The following is a 14006-nucleotide window of genomic DNA, read 5'->3' as shown; positions in this document are numbered from 1 at the left end:
ACAATAATCTATTGATCTTAACTCTCACCAAATTACTAATCTAATGCTCGTTCGATAACGAAGTTTTTTTATTCAACTTGTAGTGTGGTTGTTGGGTGCTTACAAACAACCAGTCTTGAGGCAACTGGTTTAAAATATATTTTGCTTTTCAGTTTTATAGTATCATGACGGAGGAGGAGTTTTGGTTCACTGTATTGAGAGGTTGGCAAAAGTATGGGGAGATTGTCATGATAAGTGAAGGCTATCGTTGCTATCGATTAATACTGAATCGTATATGTCATGGAAATAGTTTTTGGATGTTTCAAGATTAATTCACGAAGAATAATTTTCTTTTTGAAGCCAGTTGTGATTAGTTTTCCCTTTCTTTTTTTGAATATATTGAAGTATTAGTGAGAGGAAGTTATGTTTAGTCCGCAGGTAAAGTTGCCATCTTTGGATAAAATCAGAGGTTCCGACTCGGAACTTCCGAGGATCAGAATACGAGCGTTCTTGTAAGAGCTGACATCTATCTTTACAAAATTGAAAGTAGAAAAATAAAATCAATCCTACTGCCATCTGTTGGCTTTGTAATAAAATACTGTATTGTGAAAACAAAGAGAAGGAGATTTTGAAGTCTAAAGAAGGTCTTCAAATTGAAGAACGAGTAAACTATCTAAAATGTCTTTCTCAATCAATATTTATCGTGATTAATTTATTTGTTTTCTCCTTGATTTAAATTCATCACTAGAGATATTTACATCACCAACTTCACCATTGAAATCATCATGGATCCTATTACTTTGATTAGAACTCAAGCTGATAACTTTGAGAATTTTGGCAAGAAGATAATGGACATGCTGAGTCCCAAGATTAAGGAAAAACATGGAGGCGCCATTAATCAGCGTTTAGAAGAGGCTCAGACGGTTTTCAAAACAATTGAGCAGCTCATTTCATCAAGTGATCATCCTAATCAAAAAAATGTAAGTACCAAAACGACGCTAGTTGGATCTTCTAATGGCTCCATCAATGAGGGTAGCTTTGAAGAAAGTGATAACGAGGTTGTCCAACTGTTACTCTCGATGAAAAAAAATGTTTTCAATTGTAAATGCGGCGAATATCTTAACTCAATTACTGATTGGGATGAGCATCAAAAGACATGTCCATGTTCATCGGAAAAAAGTACGTATTTATCTTTTAACCCTTTTATGCCGAATTCAATGGTAAACAAAGCTTACCAATCTTGTGCTTCTTTTTTTATAGCTATCGGAAAGCAATGTCCACTTTGCAAGAAAACATTTTTATCGTGTGTTGCTCTCAGCATTCACTGCACAAAGAAGCATAATAAGAAGAAAATGCGGACAGATTCGGTTATGCACTGTCCATGTGGTCAAAGTTTCACAGCAAAATGGAGGCAGAACTGTGTGCATAAACTGAATAGCCATGGGCGTCAATGTAAAGCTTTCAAGGCAAAAGGTAAATAGTCTGAATCTTTTCAATATATTCTAACAATCTTTTTTTTTCATTTGTAGAGATTCAATGTACAATTTGTAAAAAGGGTTTCATCGAAAGGAAGAGCCTCGAATATCATGGACTCAAAGCTCATGGGTTGGCAGTACCAGTCAATAGTTAATTAATTGCATCAAATATCAGGGGCGAGTTAGTTAATGTGTGATTGTGTGTGAGCTTGCTATGCAAGATAATTTATACTCCTCTTTTAACACCATCTTTACTTCATCTTTAATGTATCTTTTAAATTATTCCATCTCCGGAAAACGGAAATGCATTCATTTTTACTCAATCATTAACGGTTTGTTTTCCTTTCCTTTGCTTAAAAGCAAAAGTGACATTTTCTTGTGAAATTGTAAACTTTTATTCAATTTTGGAATGAATCCTGATAAATTTCTTGACAATATTGTCCATCCATTAGTCCACTTTTCTGTTAAATACAGCTTCCTAAAGGAGGCCTTTGATTATCTTTTTAGAGATAAAATCAACCAACGATCTGAACATTAAAAACATTAAAGACCAAGATTAGTGGAATATTTTGCCTCTAATTGATTTAAATCAACTTATAAAGAAGCAAATGCAATTTGGTCTGGGCGATGTTACCTCAATAGTAGGCAAGTATTAATACCATGGTAATACATGTTCATAGTGATGTGAATTGAAAATATCATTTTACGGAAATATCCTAATTAGTTTCATCCGGATTAGCGATTTAACTTAATTTATCTTTCCTCTCGAGTCTCCATAAACATTAAATTATACATATGTTGCGTATTTCAATGGGAAAATTCAATATATTCTATGAGTCAATATTCAATCATTCGGTATTGAAATTAATTAACCACAATAGTCTTTCCATGCCAAGATAAACACGTAACAACAAATAGTTTGTGCAAATGAGGTAGTAATTGCAATCGACTTGCCATCAAATTATTATTATGAAATATTGACTATTAAGGTTAGATAATAAACTGATGCTCAACATCACATGCTTTGGCTTTTGGAATCATCATTTCAATTTCTTGAGACAAACAATAACAAGATAAATTGAAGTGTATATTCAATTATTATTGTCTGCTTAGTAAGCAATTTTATATTAGTTTGTCAATACTTTTTAACGCTATTTCCTGGTTTGTCCAATGATCTTTTATCATTAAGATTTATAATTACGTTTGATGTTAATGCTTATCATCATTTACAACTTGACACTCAAATTGTCTGATTCTGAATGCAAAGTCATTTGGATCATAATAAGTTAAGCACTCACTAAAACCATAGAGATGACAAATTATGATTTAATTGTGTTCATAAATTAATCAAAGTTCATGCTTTTCAATATTGTAATCCTTTTGCGATTTCTCTCACCACTCATTGCTTTATCACCCAGAATGTTATCAACTTAGAAACCTTGTTTTTGTTAAATAAATAGTCGCTTTCTCGCCTAGTTTTCAACGGCAATCAAAGGTAATTGTACCTGTCTGGGCAGAATTACATTCACTTTTCCCTTAAAATACCAATCTAAAGGAGTTTTGCTCAGTAAAATATTTTCTCTGTAATCTTCAATAATTTATCCTAAGAAGAAGCTTGTGAGCAAGTCCAAGGCAAAACAGTTGCATCCTCCTCAAAATCTTGTCAAAAATAACATACTTTGGTGTTGTTGTTTTTTAATTGTTACTCAAAATGATATCAATTTTAATGTAATCTATCAATAGAATTTGATTTTTTATTCATCCTTTACCCATTTGGATAATAACACCAGATGTTTGTAATGGTGTCAAAGTTTAATCTTTTGAAATAATTTCATCTGGCATCTTTTGAGATCAATCTGTGCTTTTTTCAGTTCTTTTACTCTCTTTCCACTCTCTCTCTCTTCTCTGTGTCTCAGTCTGGTCAACCACAAAATCTCCAATACAGTTGTGTCAATCAGCTGGGAACGAATGTATCTATTGACTATATTGTTAGTGATTAGTACATCACTATCGTGTTTGGCTCAAACTAGTGCTAGCTTGTCAACAAAAGGACCAGTGGAATCAGTTCAACCATCAATTCAAGTCAATAGCTCCGAAGTTACATCAACTAATTTTAGTGACTATAATGAGACCATTTCAACTACACCATTATCATCAACTACATTTATTAATCAAGCAAATACCGAAGACGATGGTGACTTGAAAACATCAACAAATTACAGTGGTTACGATAATGGAATTGTGATCGCTTCACCGAAGCCAGCGACAGTTTTACCTAATCCCTGTGGAAATCATAACGGAAACTGTTCCGACATTTGTCTTGATTTAGGAAACGGAACTCGTAGATGTGGCTGTAACTATGGCGTTTTATCTTCTGATGACCTGTCTTGTGAAGCGCCAGACTCTTTTGTTGTCTTCGCACGAGCCCTTCAGCTTGAATTTTATCCTATCGACGACAGCGTCAATCGAGCACCTCCTTATCCACCTATTACCGATGCCAACTATATGAAAAATGTGATTGCTGTCACATTCGATTATGAGAATAAACGATTAATCTATTCTGATATTAAAAGTGCTACCATCAATAGTGTTTTCTTCAATGGAACTGATTTCAGGGTTATTGCAACAAATCAAAGTAATGTCGAAGGCTTGTCTCTTGACCGTCAAACAAGTGATTTATGGTGGACAAGTAACAATGATTCTTCTATTTATCGACTTAACTTAAAAATAGCAAGATATCCACAAAAAATTATTGATCTCGGACCTGAAGATAAACTCAGAGGAATCGCCGTTCATGGCTGTAGATATTTTGTTTATTGGGCCAATTGGAATCCTAATGCGCCAGCTATCCAACGAGCTTATCTATCGGGATATAATATTACTTCCATTATAACTACAGGAATTAAGATGCCTAATGCTGTCACTATTGATCATCAGCTTCAAAAATTATACTGGACCGATGCTCGATTAGACAAGATAGAGAGATGTGACTTAGATGGAACTAACCGCGCTATTATTATTTCCAAGACTCCTAAACATCCATTCGCTGCAGCTGCTTATGGTTCATTTATCTTTTGGACTGATTGGGGTGGTCAAGGAGTTTACCGTGCTGATAAACTGTTTGGCAATGATGTTAAAGCGATACTGACCAAAATCAATAACCCAAGAGGAATAGCGGTGGTTGCTAAAGATTCTGATGACTGTTTAAAAAATCCTTGTGGTTTCATTAATGGAGGCTGTTCTGATATTTGTTCGGTTTCTCTTAACATGACAGTTCAATGCAGTTGTTTTGAAGGTCGTACTCTTCTAGATGGCCATCGTTGTATGAATAATCGAACAGCAGAAGCAAAGTGTAATTCGACTCAGTTTGAATGTGATGATGGTGTTTGTATTCCTTATGAGCTGACTTGTGATTTAATTAGTCATTGCGTAAATGGATCTGATGAAAGCCTCAAATTGTGTGCCAATCGAGATTGTCCATTTGATTTTTACCGCTGTATCAACGGCAAATGTATTCGTGATGCTATGCTTTGTGATGGAAAAATTGATTGCCCCGATGGAGGTGATGAAGCAAATTGTAGTTGCTCTGGAGACATGTTTAAATGTCCAGGAGGACCTTGCATTCCTGCAAGTCGTAGATGTGATAGAGATGCTGATTGCCCTGATATCAGTGATGAACTTGATTGTCCACCACCAGACTGTGAGATCTACAAACAAAGTATTAGTTTTAATGAAAACGCAGAATTTATTCGCTGTAATCGTACTCCCATATGTATCCACCCTGAATGGATTTGTGATGCCCAAAATGACTGTTTAGATTGGTCTGATGAGGCCAACTGTGCCCCTAAATATAATAACTCTAACGGTACTTGTGACCCTAATTGGTTCCAATGTAAAACTGGACTGTGTATCCCAAAAGCCTGGAAATGTGACCGAGATAATGATTGTGTCAATGAAAATACGACAGTTACATCTGACGAACAAGATTGTACTTATAAATGTCACGACGATCAATTTCAGTGCAATAATCAAGATTGTATTCCAGCTGACTGGAAATGTGATGGACACAATGATTGTCAAGATAATAGTGATGAAAATCCTGAAGTTTGTAGTTCAAAAGTTTGTCCTCATGACTATTTCAACTGTACCTCTGGTCAATGTATCCCTCTTGTAAGTAAATGTGAATGCACCAAAAGTTTTAACACTTTCTTACAATCTTTTCGCTTGAAAAAATCTACTTTAAAAATGAATTTTCCACGTTTATTGAAATTCTTCATGCAGCAATTATTATTTCCTATCTTCACTGAATGTGAATCTAAACTCGAGACTCTCAAAGCATTATAAGCTTTCATTATTGTTTAAAACTTAAATTATACGTTGAACATGTGACTAATTCATTTTTAGAGCTTACCTTACAGAAAGTGATCAGATAAACTATCCAACCATCTAAAAAAATCTAGAGTTTACTGTAGATAAAAATAATATCAAATTTTTGAACTTTTGTTAAATATTTTAACTCACGATTTCTTCTTTTTGTTACAGTATTGGGTTTGTGACGGAGAAATTGATTGCCATGATGCTAATGGAAGTGATGAAAATTTGCCGGAAGGCTGTAACTTTCAAAAATGTAAACCCAATGAATTTTCATGTAAAAACCATCAATGTATTTTGAAAAAGTTCTACTGCGATGGCGATGATGATTGTGGAGATAAATCTGATGAGCCACCAAACTGTCGATCGTCAAAGTGTCTTTCTGACCAGTTTGAGTGTATGAATAAAAAGTGTATACCTAAACTTTGGATCTGTAATGGCGTCCCAGATTGTCCGGAGGGATCAGATGAGAGTGACGATCTCTGTAGAAATAACAATAAGACATCGAATCTTTGCCCTGCCGATAATTTCCAATGTGCGAACGGAAATTGTGTTTTACCAGATGTTCTTTGTGATGGAAAAAATAATTGTGGGGATTATTCAGATGAGAATAAGTGCAACGTTAATGAGTGTCAATGGAGACAATCGGACTGTTCACAAATCTGTGAAGACATGCCCATTGGTTATAAATGTAGCTGTCATGCAGGTTTTGAGGCTATTGACGGTGGTAAGATCTGTAAAGATATTGACGAATGCAAAGTTGATCGCCCGTGCTCTCAAATTTGTCGAAATACGTATGGATCATATAGCTGTTCCTGTGTTCCAGGCTACTATTCAGCCAATAATGGCTCCTCTTGTAAAGCTAATTCCGATATCGAGCCATATTTATTGTTTGCTGACAGATATTCTATTGCTTATTCTGATCTTAAGGGTCACAATCTACGTTTAAAAGTCCACAATTTAACAAATGCAATTGGTCTTGATTTCGATTGGGAAGAAAAATGTATATACTGGTCTGAAGTCTCTCAAGCTGGAAGCAGCATAAATAAAGCCTGCTCTAAAGATCATAATGATACTCTGTTACCACCATCTTCAGTTGTAAAAATTCATACAGTTCATATTCAAAGTCCTGATGGGCTTGCTGTTGACTGGTTTGCCAAAAATCTCTATTGGAGTGACAAAGGTAGAAGAACTATCGAAGTTTCCAAGCTGGACGGTAGTTTTAGAAAAATCCTTCTCAAAGATGATCTTCAATTACCAAGAGCAATCGCTTTAGATCCTAGTGAGGGTTACATGTATTGGACTGACTGGGGGGAAAATCCTTATATCGGTAAATCTGGAATGGATGGCAGTAATTCATTCCGATTAATTAACGAGTCTCTTGGATGGCCAAATGCTTTGACTATCGATTATATCACTCGTGAGTTGTTCTGGGCTGATGCCAAAGAAGATTATATTTCAGTTTCTAACCTAGATGGATCCCGCCGACACATCATTGTTCATAAAGCAAACTCCCGCTTCATTAGCCGAGTGTTTGCAATCACACTTTTCGAAGATTATCTCTATTGGACGGATTGGGAAAGACACACCATTGCCATGTGTCACAAGTACCACTGTAATAGTAGCTCTAAGGTCTTATCTTTAAGTGAGAGACCCATGGATATCCATATTTATCACCCTTTCCGACAGATAAATCCTAAATTTGAAAATCCTTGCAACTTACTCAACTGTTCAGGGCTTTGTCTCCTTCGGCCTGGATTAACTCATCAAGCAGTTGGAGTTTGTTCGTGTCCAGATGATCATGTTTTGGGTCCCAATGGACGTTCTTGTATTAGCAACTGTTCAGATAGTCAATTCCGCTGTAAAAGAACAATGAAATGTATCAGCAAAAAATGGGTCTGTGATAAACATGATGACTGTAAGGATGGCTCTGATGAGCCCGAGCAATGTAAACTAAGCTCATGTGAAACAGGCTTTTTCACTTGTCGAAACGGTTCTTGTATTCCTGTTAATCAATTTTGCGATGGCATCTCACAGTGTTCTGATGGCTCTGATGAAGAATGCGGTTAGTAAATTTTAGGGTATTTATTAAATTTGTCATTCTAATGATTGTTTTTTATTCAAACAGGCCATAATCTAATTGATCGATGTGCAGAATGTACAATTGAAGGTTGTAAGTCCATTTGTTTAAATGGCGGATCTTGTTATATGGATGAACAACAAGCTAAATGTAATTGTCAAAATGGTTACAACGGATCCAGATGTGAATACAACATATGTAATTGCAAAAACGGAGCAACATGCTTGGCCTCCGGTGGGGAAGGAAAATGTATATGTTCTCCAGGTTTTACTGGAAAACTGTGTGAAACAGTAACTGATCCTAAATGTGACAACTTTATCTGTCTCAACGGCGGCTATTGTATGGTTAAAGACGATTTACCTTATTGTGAATGTCCAGCAGGCTGGAAAGGATCTAAATGTGAAAAAGTCAAAACTGGTGATGAAATCTGTGATCATTATTGTCTCAATAGTGGAAATTGTACATTTACAGGAGGTCATTTTCCTCCTAGTTGTAGGTGAGTTTAAGTTCAGCATTCTTCATCTTTTTTCCTTAATTTATGCTAATTTTTCCTAATTATTATCTAAAAATTATCTTAGATGTCCTGCGGGTTGGATTGGTCCTCGGTGTCAAATTGCAGAAGGATGTAAAGGTTTTTGTTTAAATGGAGGTCTCTGTAAACTTACTTCTGATCCGCTAAAGACTCCTTATTGCATGTAAGTATGAAATGAAAAATTCAAAAAATTATAAAAATTTATGCTCAATATTTTTCTAAACGCAAATTTATTGTTTTTTAGTTGTCCACCTTTATCTGAAGGGAAACGATGTGAAAAAGCTAGATCTTCATCTACGGCTGGACCTGGTTCAATCCCTAGAAATTATCGTCAAACACCAGACTGGAAAGTTGCCATGACGGTGATAACTATCTGTGTAGTTGTCGTAACTCTTGTTTTCTTGATCATGTTTGGTTTGAGAATTCGTGCCAGGTAATCAGCACATTCTTTATATGTGAAAGTCGCAGTCATTATCAATCATTATTAACCATCACAGCAATCATTAGCATTATAACTAGTATTATCATTTAAAATATGTTAATTTTAATCAATTTGGTTTTCATTACAGAAGCCGAGCTTTCATGCACCAAAGAATTGATGAATCCGCTGCTAACCTTGAAATCAGCAATCCAATGTTTGGTGATGATGTAGAAGATGATTGCTATACAACAGAGCATCCTACTCAAACTTTCTCTCTTAAATCTGAGGATAAAGTATGACATCATCTTTACTCATTTATAATCAATTATATCACAATTAGCGTTTGTTAATTTAATCAATTTACTTCTTGTCTTTTCTTTCTTTAGAGCAAAAATTTCAGTAATCCTATGTATGAATTTCAACAAACTATTGATGAAGAGAAGCGTAATCTTTTGGTTGAAAAGAATGACATGACTGAATTTCCTAAAGATGAACTTAATGGTGAAAGCAATGGAGTTATTGGTGATGGTTTACCTGGTAATAGCCGTAAAACATTCAAATCAGACTCTTGAGATTGAGCTTCTCTTCTTTTCGAGCTCGTTGTTCCTGGTCATTTTAAAACAACCAAAGAAATTTTAGATACCAAGCTGAGTGATCCTCTATATGTTGGTTAATTACTTATGATTTAGCTTTCTTTCCTGCATCAAGGATAATTTTTGTTGTGATATATGTCAATAACTCCTGCCACTTGTTGATTCGCACCCAGTCAACCATTGGTTAACAAATTTTTCTGCATTTTTTCACCTGCTCTTATGGAATTAACTAGTTACAAATAACGAAAGGCCTAACCATCATCTCCGTTTTCAAAGTCCAATCAAACCTTGTGAAACAAAATTTCTCTGTTTCTAATTCATTTTAGTCACAGATTATCTCATCAAGATAAGAAAAGCTAACCAGATCAATGACTACAACGTTCTAGTTTTCTGCAATTTATAACATACTTAAATGAAAGCCAACATCTCAATAATTTATAAGCTATGATCTGCTAATCATGAGTTAGTTAAATTATTGAATTTACTTTTCCTTTTTCACTGACATTCTTATTATTTGATGATATAATCTTTGATATTATTTCACTCAGAGTCCAAACAATATCTTTCCTTCTGCATATAATTTTTCCTTTTCACTTCAGATTAATTGTTAAACCTTAATGTGCCATATTAATGATAATCACGAGAAATTTAGATTTAACCATTTCAGATTGGACATAGACCCAAAATTTTGCTGATGAAAACAATTTAAGTTTTTTATCTGCCATCATCTTCTTGGGGCCATTTAATCACCAACGTAAAGATCTATTCTTCATGCAATTAGAACCAACGAATTTCCACGAAAACCATCAGAAGACGATTGTTTGAATTTTACATCCACAAATTTCTTATCGAGATTACGCCTAATGAAGCTTCTATCTTTATCAACTATGGCAGCGTTTTTCATTGATATTCTGTAACATACTCATTATCGCTCACAGTAGTGATTTTACTTTGTTTTCATTATTTTACAACTTTATTTCTTCCAATTAATGTGCTAATATTAATTTAATGTCCATGGGTCACTCAAAAAATGTTGTAGTCAATCATTGGTCATCAGAGTCCAAATCCTATCGCCTATTTGTAAATTTCACAAATCTTAACCTTTTTTAAGTTTCAATATAGAAAATGTAAAATCATATAAATATTCAATATTGATAAATCAATTAATTAAATTGGTCTAACTTGAAGAAAGTCACTTTTTTGAAAATAACTAAAATGCCTATTATGATTATTTACAACAGAGTAATCGGGTTTGATCATTTAAATTCAAATCCAAAGTTTGAATGAGTAATCTCAATAGATTCAATTTATGATTTGGAAAAATTAGAACAAAATGAAGATCGAGATCAAATCAGCATATCAAACGAATTTTTATTAATTTTGCAAAAGATAATTTGAATAAATGGGTTATATTTGCGATCATAAATATTTAACTTCAATAAGCTTATAAAGATGAGTGAGAATTCTTGATAAAATAATCGTCGACTGAAAGATGTCTTTGATATCTCCAAATAACTTGATATCCTCTTCTTAACTGACCAGTAGAATTCAAATAGCGCCAACAAGATATCCATTGAGAAAAATGAGGATCAAGTTTAGAAGCTGCTAACCTGTCACAAGGTTTAACAGCCATTATCACAGATACCAATTTCAACGGATACAATAAGTATCTGGCTAAATTTCTGGTGGTATTATTGAAAAAAAATCTTATATTTGCCCGGGTTACACAGGGTTTGAATAGAGCAGAGAAAAGCGTCTGAGTTGCTGCGATACCAATTATTTCTGCAAGGGCTCGAGGAATGAAACCAGAATAGAAACCTTTGATTCCTTCATGTTTATAAATATCACGGGCGCCAGACAAGATAGACGAATAAATGATTTCGTTTCCTACAAACTGTGCACATCGCCTGATATACAGCACTTCAAAGGGGTAGGAGAGAGTTAGAGAGATGACTCGAATACATGTTGTTTGGAGAATACTTTTGGATAAATTGAATAAGAAGTTTGCAAATTCTGTCAGTGGGTTTGAATCATTTGGCGAAATATCCAAATCTGCCAACACATCATCGCTATTTATCGAGCTGTCATCACTACCTAAAACAAGGAATTCAACTTCGAAGTCGTCAATTTCTTCATAATCATCTTCTTCTAATTCTTCATCGACATCTTCTAATTCATCAGCTTCGCTTCCTTCATCTTCCCTAGGTAAATTTATGTTTTCCATGAAATAAGTTCCAAATATAGGAGGTTCTTTCTGTAAAAGGAAAAAGTTTCAAATTATTCATTGAATTGGAGCATTAGAGAATCAATTAAAGAATTACCTGATCACCGAGGAATTTGTAGGGAGCAAGGAATTTTCGAACACGACTTTGAATTATTCGATTGATCACAATAAGAGGGAAACCAGTATAAAGATGGAAGAATCCACATTCTTTAGAAATATGACGAGCGATGGATATTATGGATGGGAAGGCCAACATTGGTTGACCCAATGGTGTTTTGGTAACATAAAGTGGAAGAGGCTCAACCCCCAACACAACCAAAGTTTGAACATATTTAAAAGGTGGAAACACTAGTAAACTAACAAATTTACCGAAATATTCAAAAGTTTTTCCGGTATAAGGCAATTGAATTTGCTCGTCCATGTCATATAATTGATTAAATATTATTTGGTCTCAAAAGTATGTCAGAGAAGCTTGTTTACGTGATAAACCAAAGGCAGAGGTGAAAGATGAGTGATTGCGATAGAATACGTGATAGATACCAGATTGTATAGTCAGGTCAAATATCTATCTTTTTCCTTGAAAGTTAACTGAAATACGTGAAATGAAACGCACATTACAATGTAAACAAGAATAGCGACAAATAGCGGTCAACATACCTCGAGATTCAACTTATTAGAAAGAATAGGTAATTACGATGAATGAAAGACCATAAACAGCTTTCATTTCGATGATAAAGTGTAGAGTGGGTGATCGAGGTGAGCAAATTTCTGTACACAAATAAAAACGGTTAAATTAACAAAATACAGATGATATAAGAAAAGTATACTTACATTTGCAATAATCATTCCATACCTTTCAAAAGTGTACGTTAGATGAAAAAAAGGGTTGGGCGGAAATTCAAGATTTTAAAGAATGCGACAAAATTGTTGTCATAAATAATAACCAATATGTTATCAAAAAAATATACAAACAATCAAACAAATTGAATCAATTACATATTTGTCACCCACCAATTCGGTGGTTACACTGAGATTGAAGCGACTTACTCTTCTGTAACTAAGTAACTAGACCGATGAAGGCGGGAAAAACAACCAGACTTTGATATTTATTATTATTTAACTAAAATTTTAACCTCTAATCGTCGTTATATTATTAGATTTATTGGATTCTCATCTCAATAGATTGATAGAAATTTGTTAAATTTACTGATCAGGTTGAAGTCTTCCTTAACCGAATACATGTTTTCTCAATTTGAACGAAACTTTAACAGCTTCAATGAGAAAAGGCAAAGATCACAAAATAGTGGCATTAGGTGCTATTACGAGGTAAAAGTGGTTTATTTTTCAACATCATTAAGTTAATTTAACAACTTTGGAGATAATTTATAAAAATTAAAAGCAAAGATTAAAAAGTTTTACCATCAAAACTCGATGCATGAGTGCTGTACATGATTTACATAAAGGTTGCTCCACAACTTGTTTATTAGTTGATTTATGAAAATCGCGATTGATGACCAAGACATTTGTGAATCTGTATTAGTCTATAATAGATAACAGCATTCGGAAAATGAAATAGGCTTGTAAATAAACTGTCCAGTCGTGAACATAATTGATCAAGTTTCTGTTCTTTATATTGAAGAATCTTAGAATTAAGTTAATCGCTACAAAATTTATAATGCTAACCTTTCTAGATCCGAATTACAAGCTTATCCAATAAACAAGAAACAATTTTTAATACCAGTCTCAAGGTGGTTCAATTTCAATACTTATTTGATTTTTATAAATATTTGACTAACATTTTAAGGTCCTTTTCTGGAATCACCAACTTTTGCGACTAGTTCCTGTTTGTTACAAGTCGATGACATATACTATTAAACAGATATGAGCGTTCAAGCCCCATTCAGCCAAATGTACACGAATATGAAAAGCCTGTGTATCTGCCTCATGATATGTGTTATCGACTTGTGATAAACATTGACTAGTCAAAAAAGTCAGTGGTTTCAGAAAACGACCTTCAAATTTCGTTCTTTTCTAGATTTGGGTTGCTATTTGTTTCGATTTTCCGGAAAAATGACGAGACTGAACGCGGGTTCCATTTGTCGCAAATCAGCAAAGTGAAAAGTCCATACTCATACTTGTTAACAACCATTATTGACACAATTAAATTACGAAGACAGCTGAATGAATTGGATAAAGAATTGACTCACAACACAAATATCAAATGTCATAGACTTATGAGCAAATATTTTTTGCATTTTCTTCATGCAAATTACAGAAAAATCATCGTTCTGAATACAAAATACACTTCAAATCAGCAATAAGCACAAGCTA

The 14006-nt window shown here is 34.2% G+C and overlaps 3 protein-coding genes across 4 annotated transcripts; 2 read left to right on the top strand and 1 right to left on the bottom strand.

The window, feature by feature from the left end:
• Positions 1-626: 626 nt before the first annotated feature.
• LOC107363250 (uncharacterized) lies at positions 627-2019 on the top strand. The gene is made up of 3 exons (XM_015930444.3): positions 627-1158; positions 1240-1452; positions 1509-2019. Exons 1-3 carry the CDS (start codon positions 765-767, stop codon positions 1607-1609), a joined length of 708 nt encoding a protein of 235 aa, XP_015785930.1. The 5' UTR covers positions 627-764; the 3' UTR covers positions 1610-2019.
• Positions 2020-2723: 704 nt separating this feature from the next.
• Positions 2724-10667, top strand: LOC107362873 (low-density lipoprotein receptor-related protein 1B). Its single transcript, XM_015930011.3, has 7 exons — positions 2724-5624; positions 5997-7890; positions 7954-8401; positions 8484-8600; positions 8682-8870; positions 9007-9151; positions 9245-10667. The coding sequence occupies exons 1-7, from the start codon at positions 3423-3425 to the stop codon at positions 9428-9430; spliced, it is 5181 nt and encodes a 1726-aa protein (XP_015785497.1). The 5' UTR covers positions 2724-3422; the 3' UTR covers positions 9431-10667.
• A 135-nt stretch (positions 10668-10802) lies between these two features.
• LOC107362881 (mitochondrial carrier homolog 2) lies at positions 10803-12700 on the bottom strand. Of its 2 annotated transcripts, none has more exons than XM_025161014.2 (4): positions 12507-12700; positions 12333-12443; positions 11773-12263; positions 10803-11705 (listed from the first exon to the last, which is right to left on the bottom strand). In XM_025161014.2, the coding sequence occupies exons 3-4, from the start codon at positions 12094-12096 to the stop codon at positions 10896-10898; spliced, it is 1134 nt and encodes a 377-aa protein (XP_025016782.1). In that variant the 5' UTR covers positions 12097-12263; positions 12333-12443; positions 12507-12700; the 3' UTR covers positions 10803-10895. The 2 variants fall into 2 exon arrangements, with proteins under 2 accessions (XP_025016782.1, XP_015785506.1); XM_015930020.3 differs by having other exon boundaries at positions 12529-12700.
• Between the last annotated feature and the right edge of the window lie 1306 nt (positions 12701-14006).

Source organism: Tetranychus urticae, chromosome 3 (assembly GCF_039701765.1).
Source record: "Tetranychus urticae isolate SD_2017Ah chromosome 3, NJAU_TeUrti_SD_1.0, whole genome shotgun sequence".
Lineage (NCBI taxonomy): Eukaryota > Metazoa > Arthropoda > Arachnida > Trombidiformes > Tetranychidae > Tetranychus > Tetranychus urticae.
This window is presented reverse-complemented; position numbering and strand designations above follow the sequence as displayed.

Bases quoted from the DNA above. Each gene is read 5' to 3' on its own strand.
- LOC107362881 (XM_025161014.2), bottom strand. From the start codon at position 12,096: ATGGACGAGCAAATTCAATTGCCTTATACCGGAAAAACTTTTGAATAT. The intron at 11,706-11,772 runs GTAATTCTTTAA...TTCCTTTTACAG, and splicing joins ACAAATTCCTCGGTGATCAG to AAAGAACCTCCTATATTTGG.
- LOC107362873 (XM_015930011.3), top strand. From the start codon at position 3,423: ATGTATCTATTGACTATATTGTTAGTGATTAGTACATCACTATCGTGT. The intron at 5,625-5,996 runs GTAAGTAAATGT...TTTTTGTTACAG, and splicing joins CTGGTCAATGTATCCCTCTT to TATTGGGTTTGTGACGGAGA. The intron at 7,891-7,953 runs GTTAGTAAATTT...TTATTCAAACAG, and splicing joins TGGCTCTGATGAAGAATGCG to GCCATAATCTAATTGATCGA.
- LOC107363250 (XM_015930444.3), top strand. From the start codon at position 765: ATGGATCCTATTACTTTGATTAGAACTCAAGCTGATAACTTTGAGAAT. The intron at 1,159-1,239 runs GTACGTATTTAT...CTTTTTTTATAG, and splicing joins TCCATGTTCATCGGAAAAAA to CTATCGGAAAGCAATGTCCA. The intron at 1,453-1,508 runs GTAAATAGTCTG...TTTCATTTGTAG, and splicing joins TAAAGCTTTCAAGGCAAAAG to AGATTCAATGTACAATTTGT.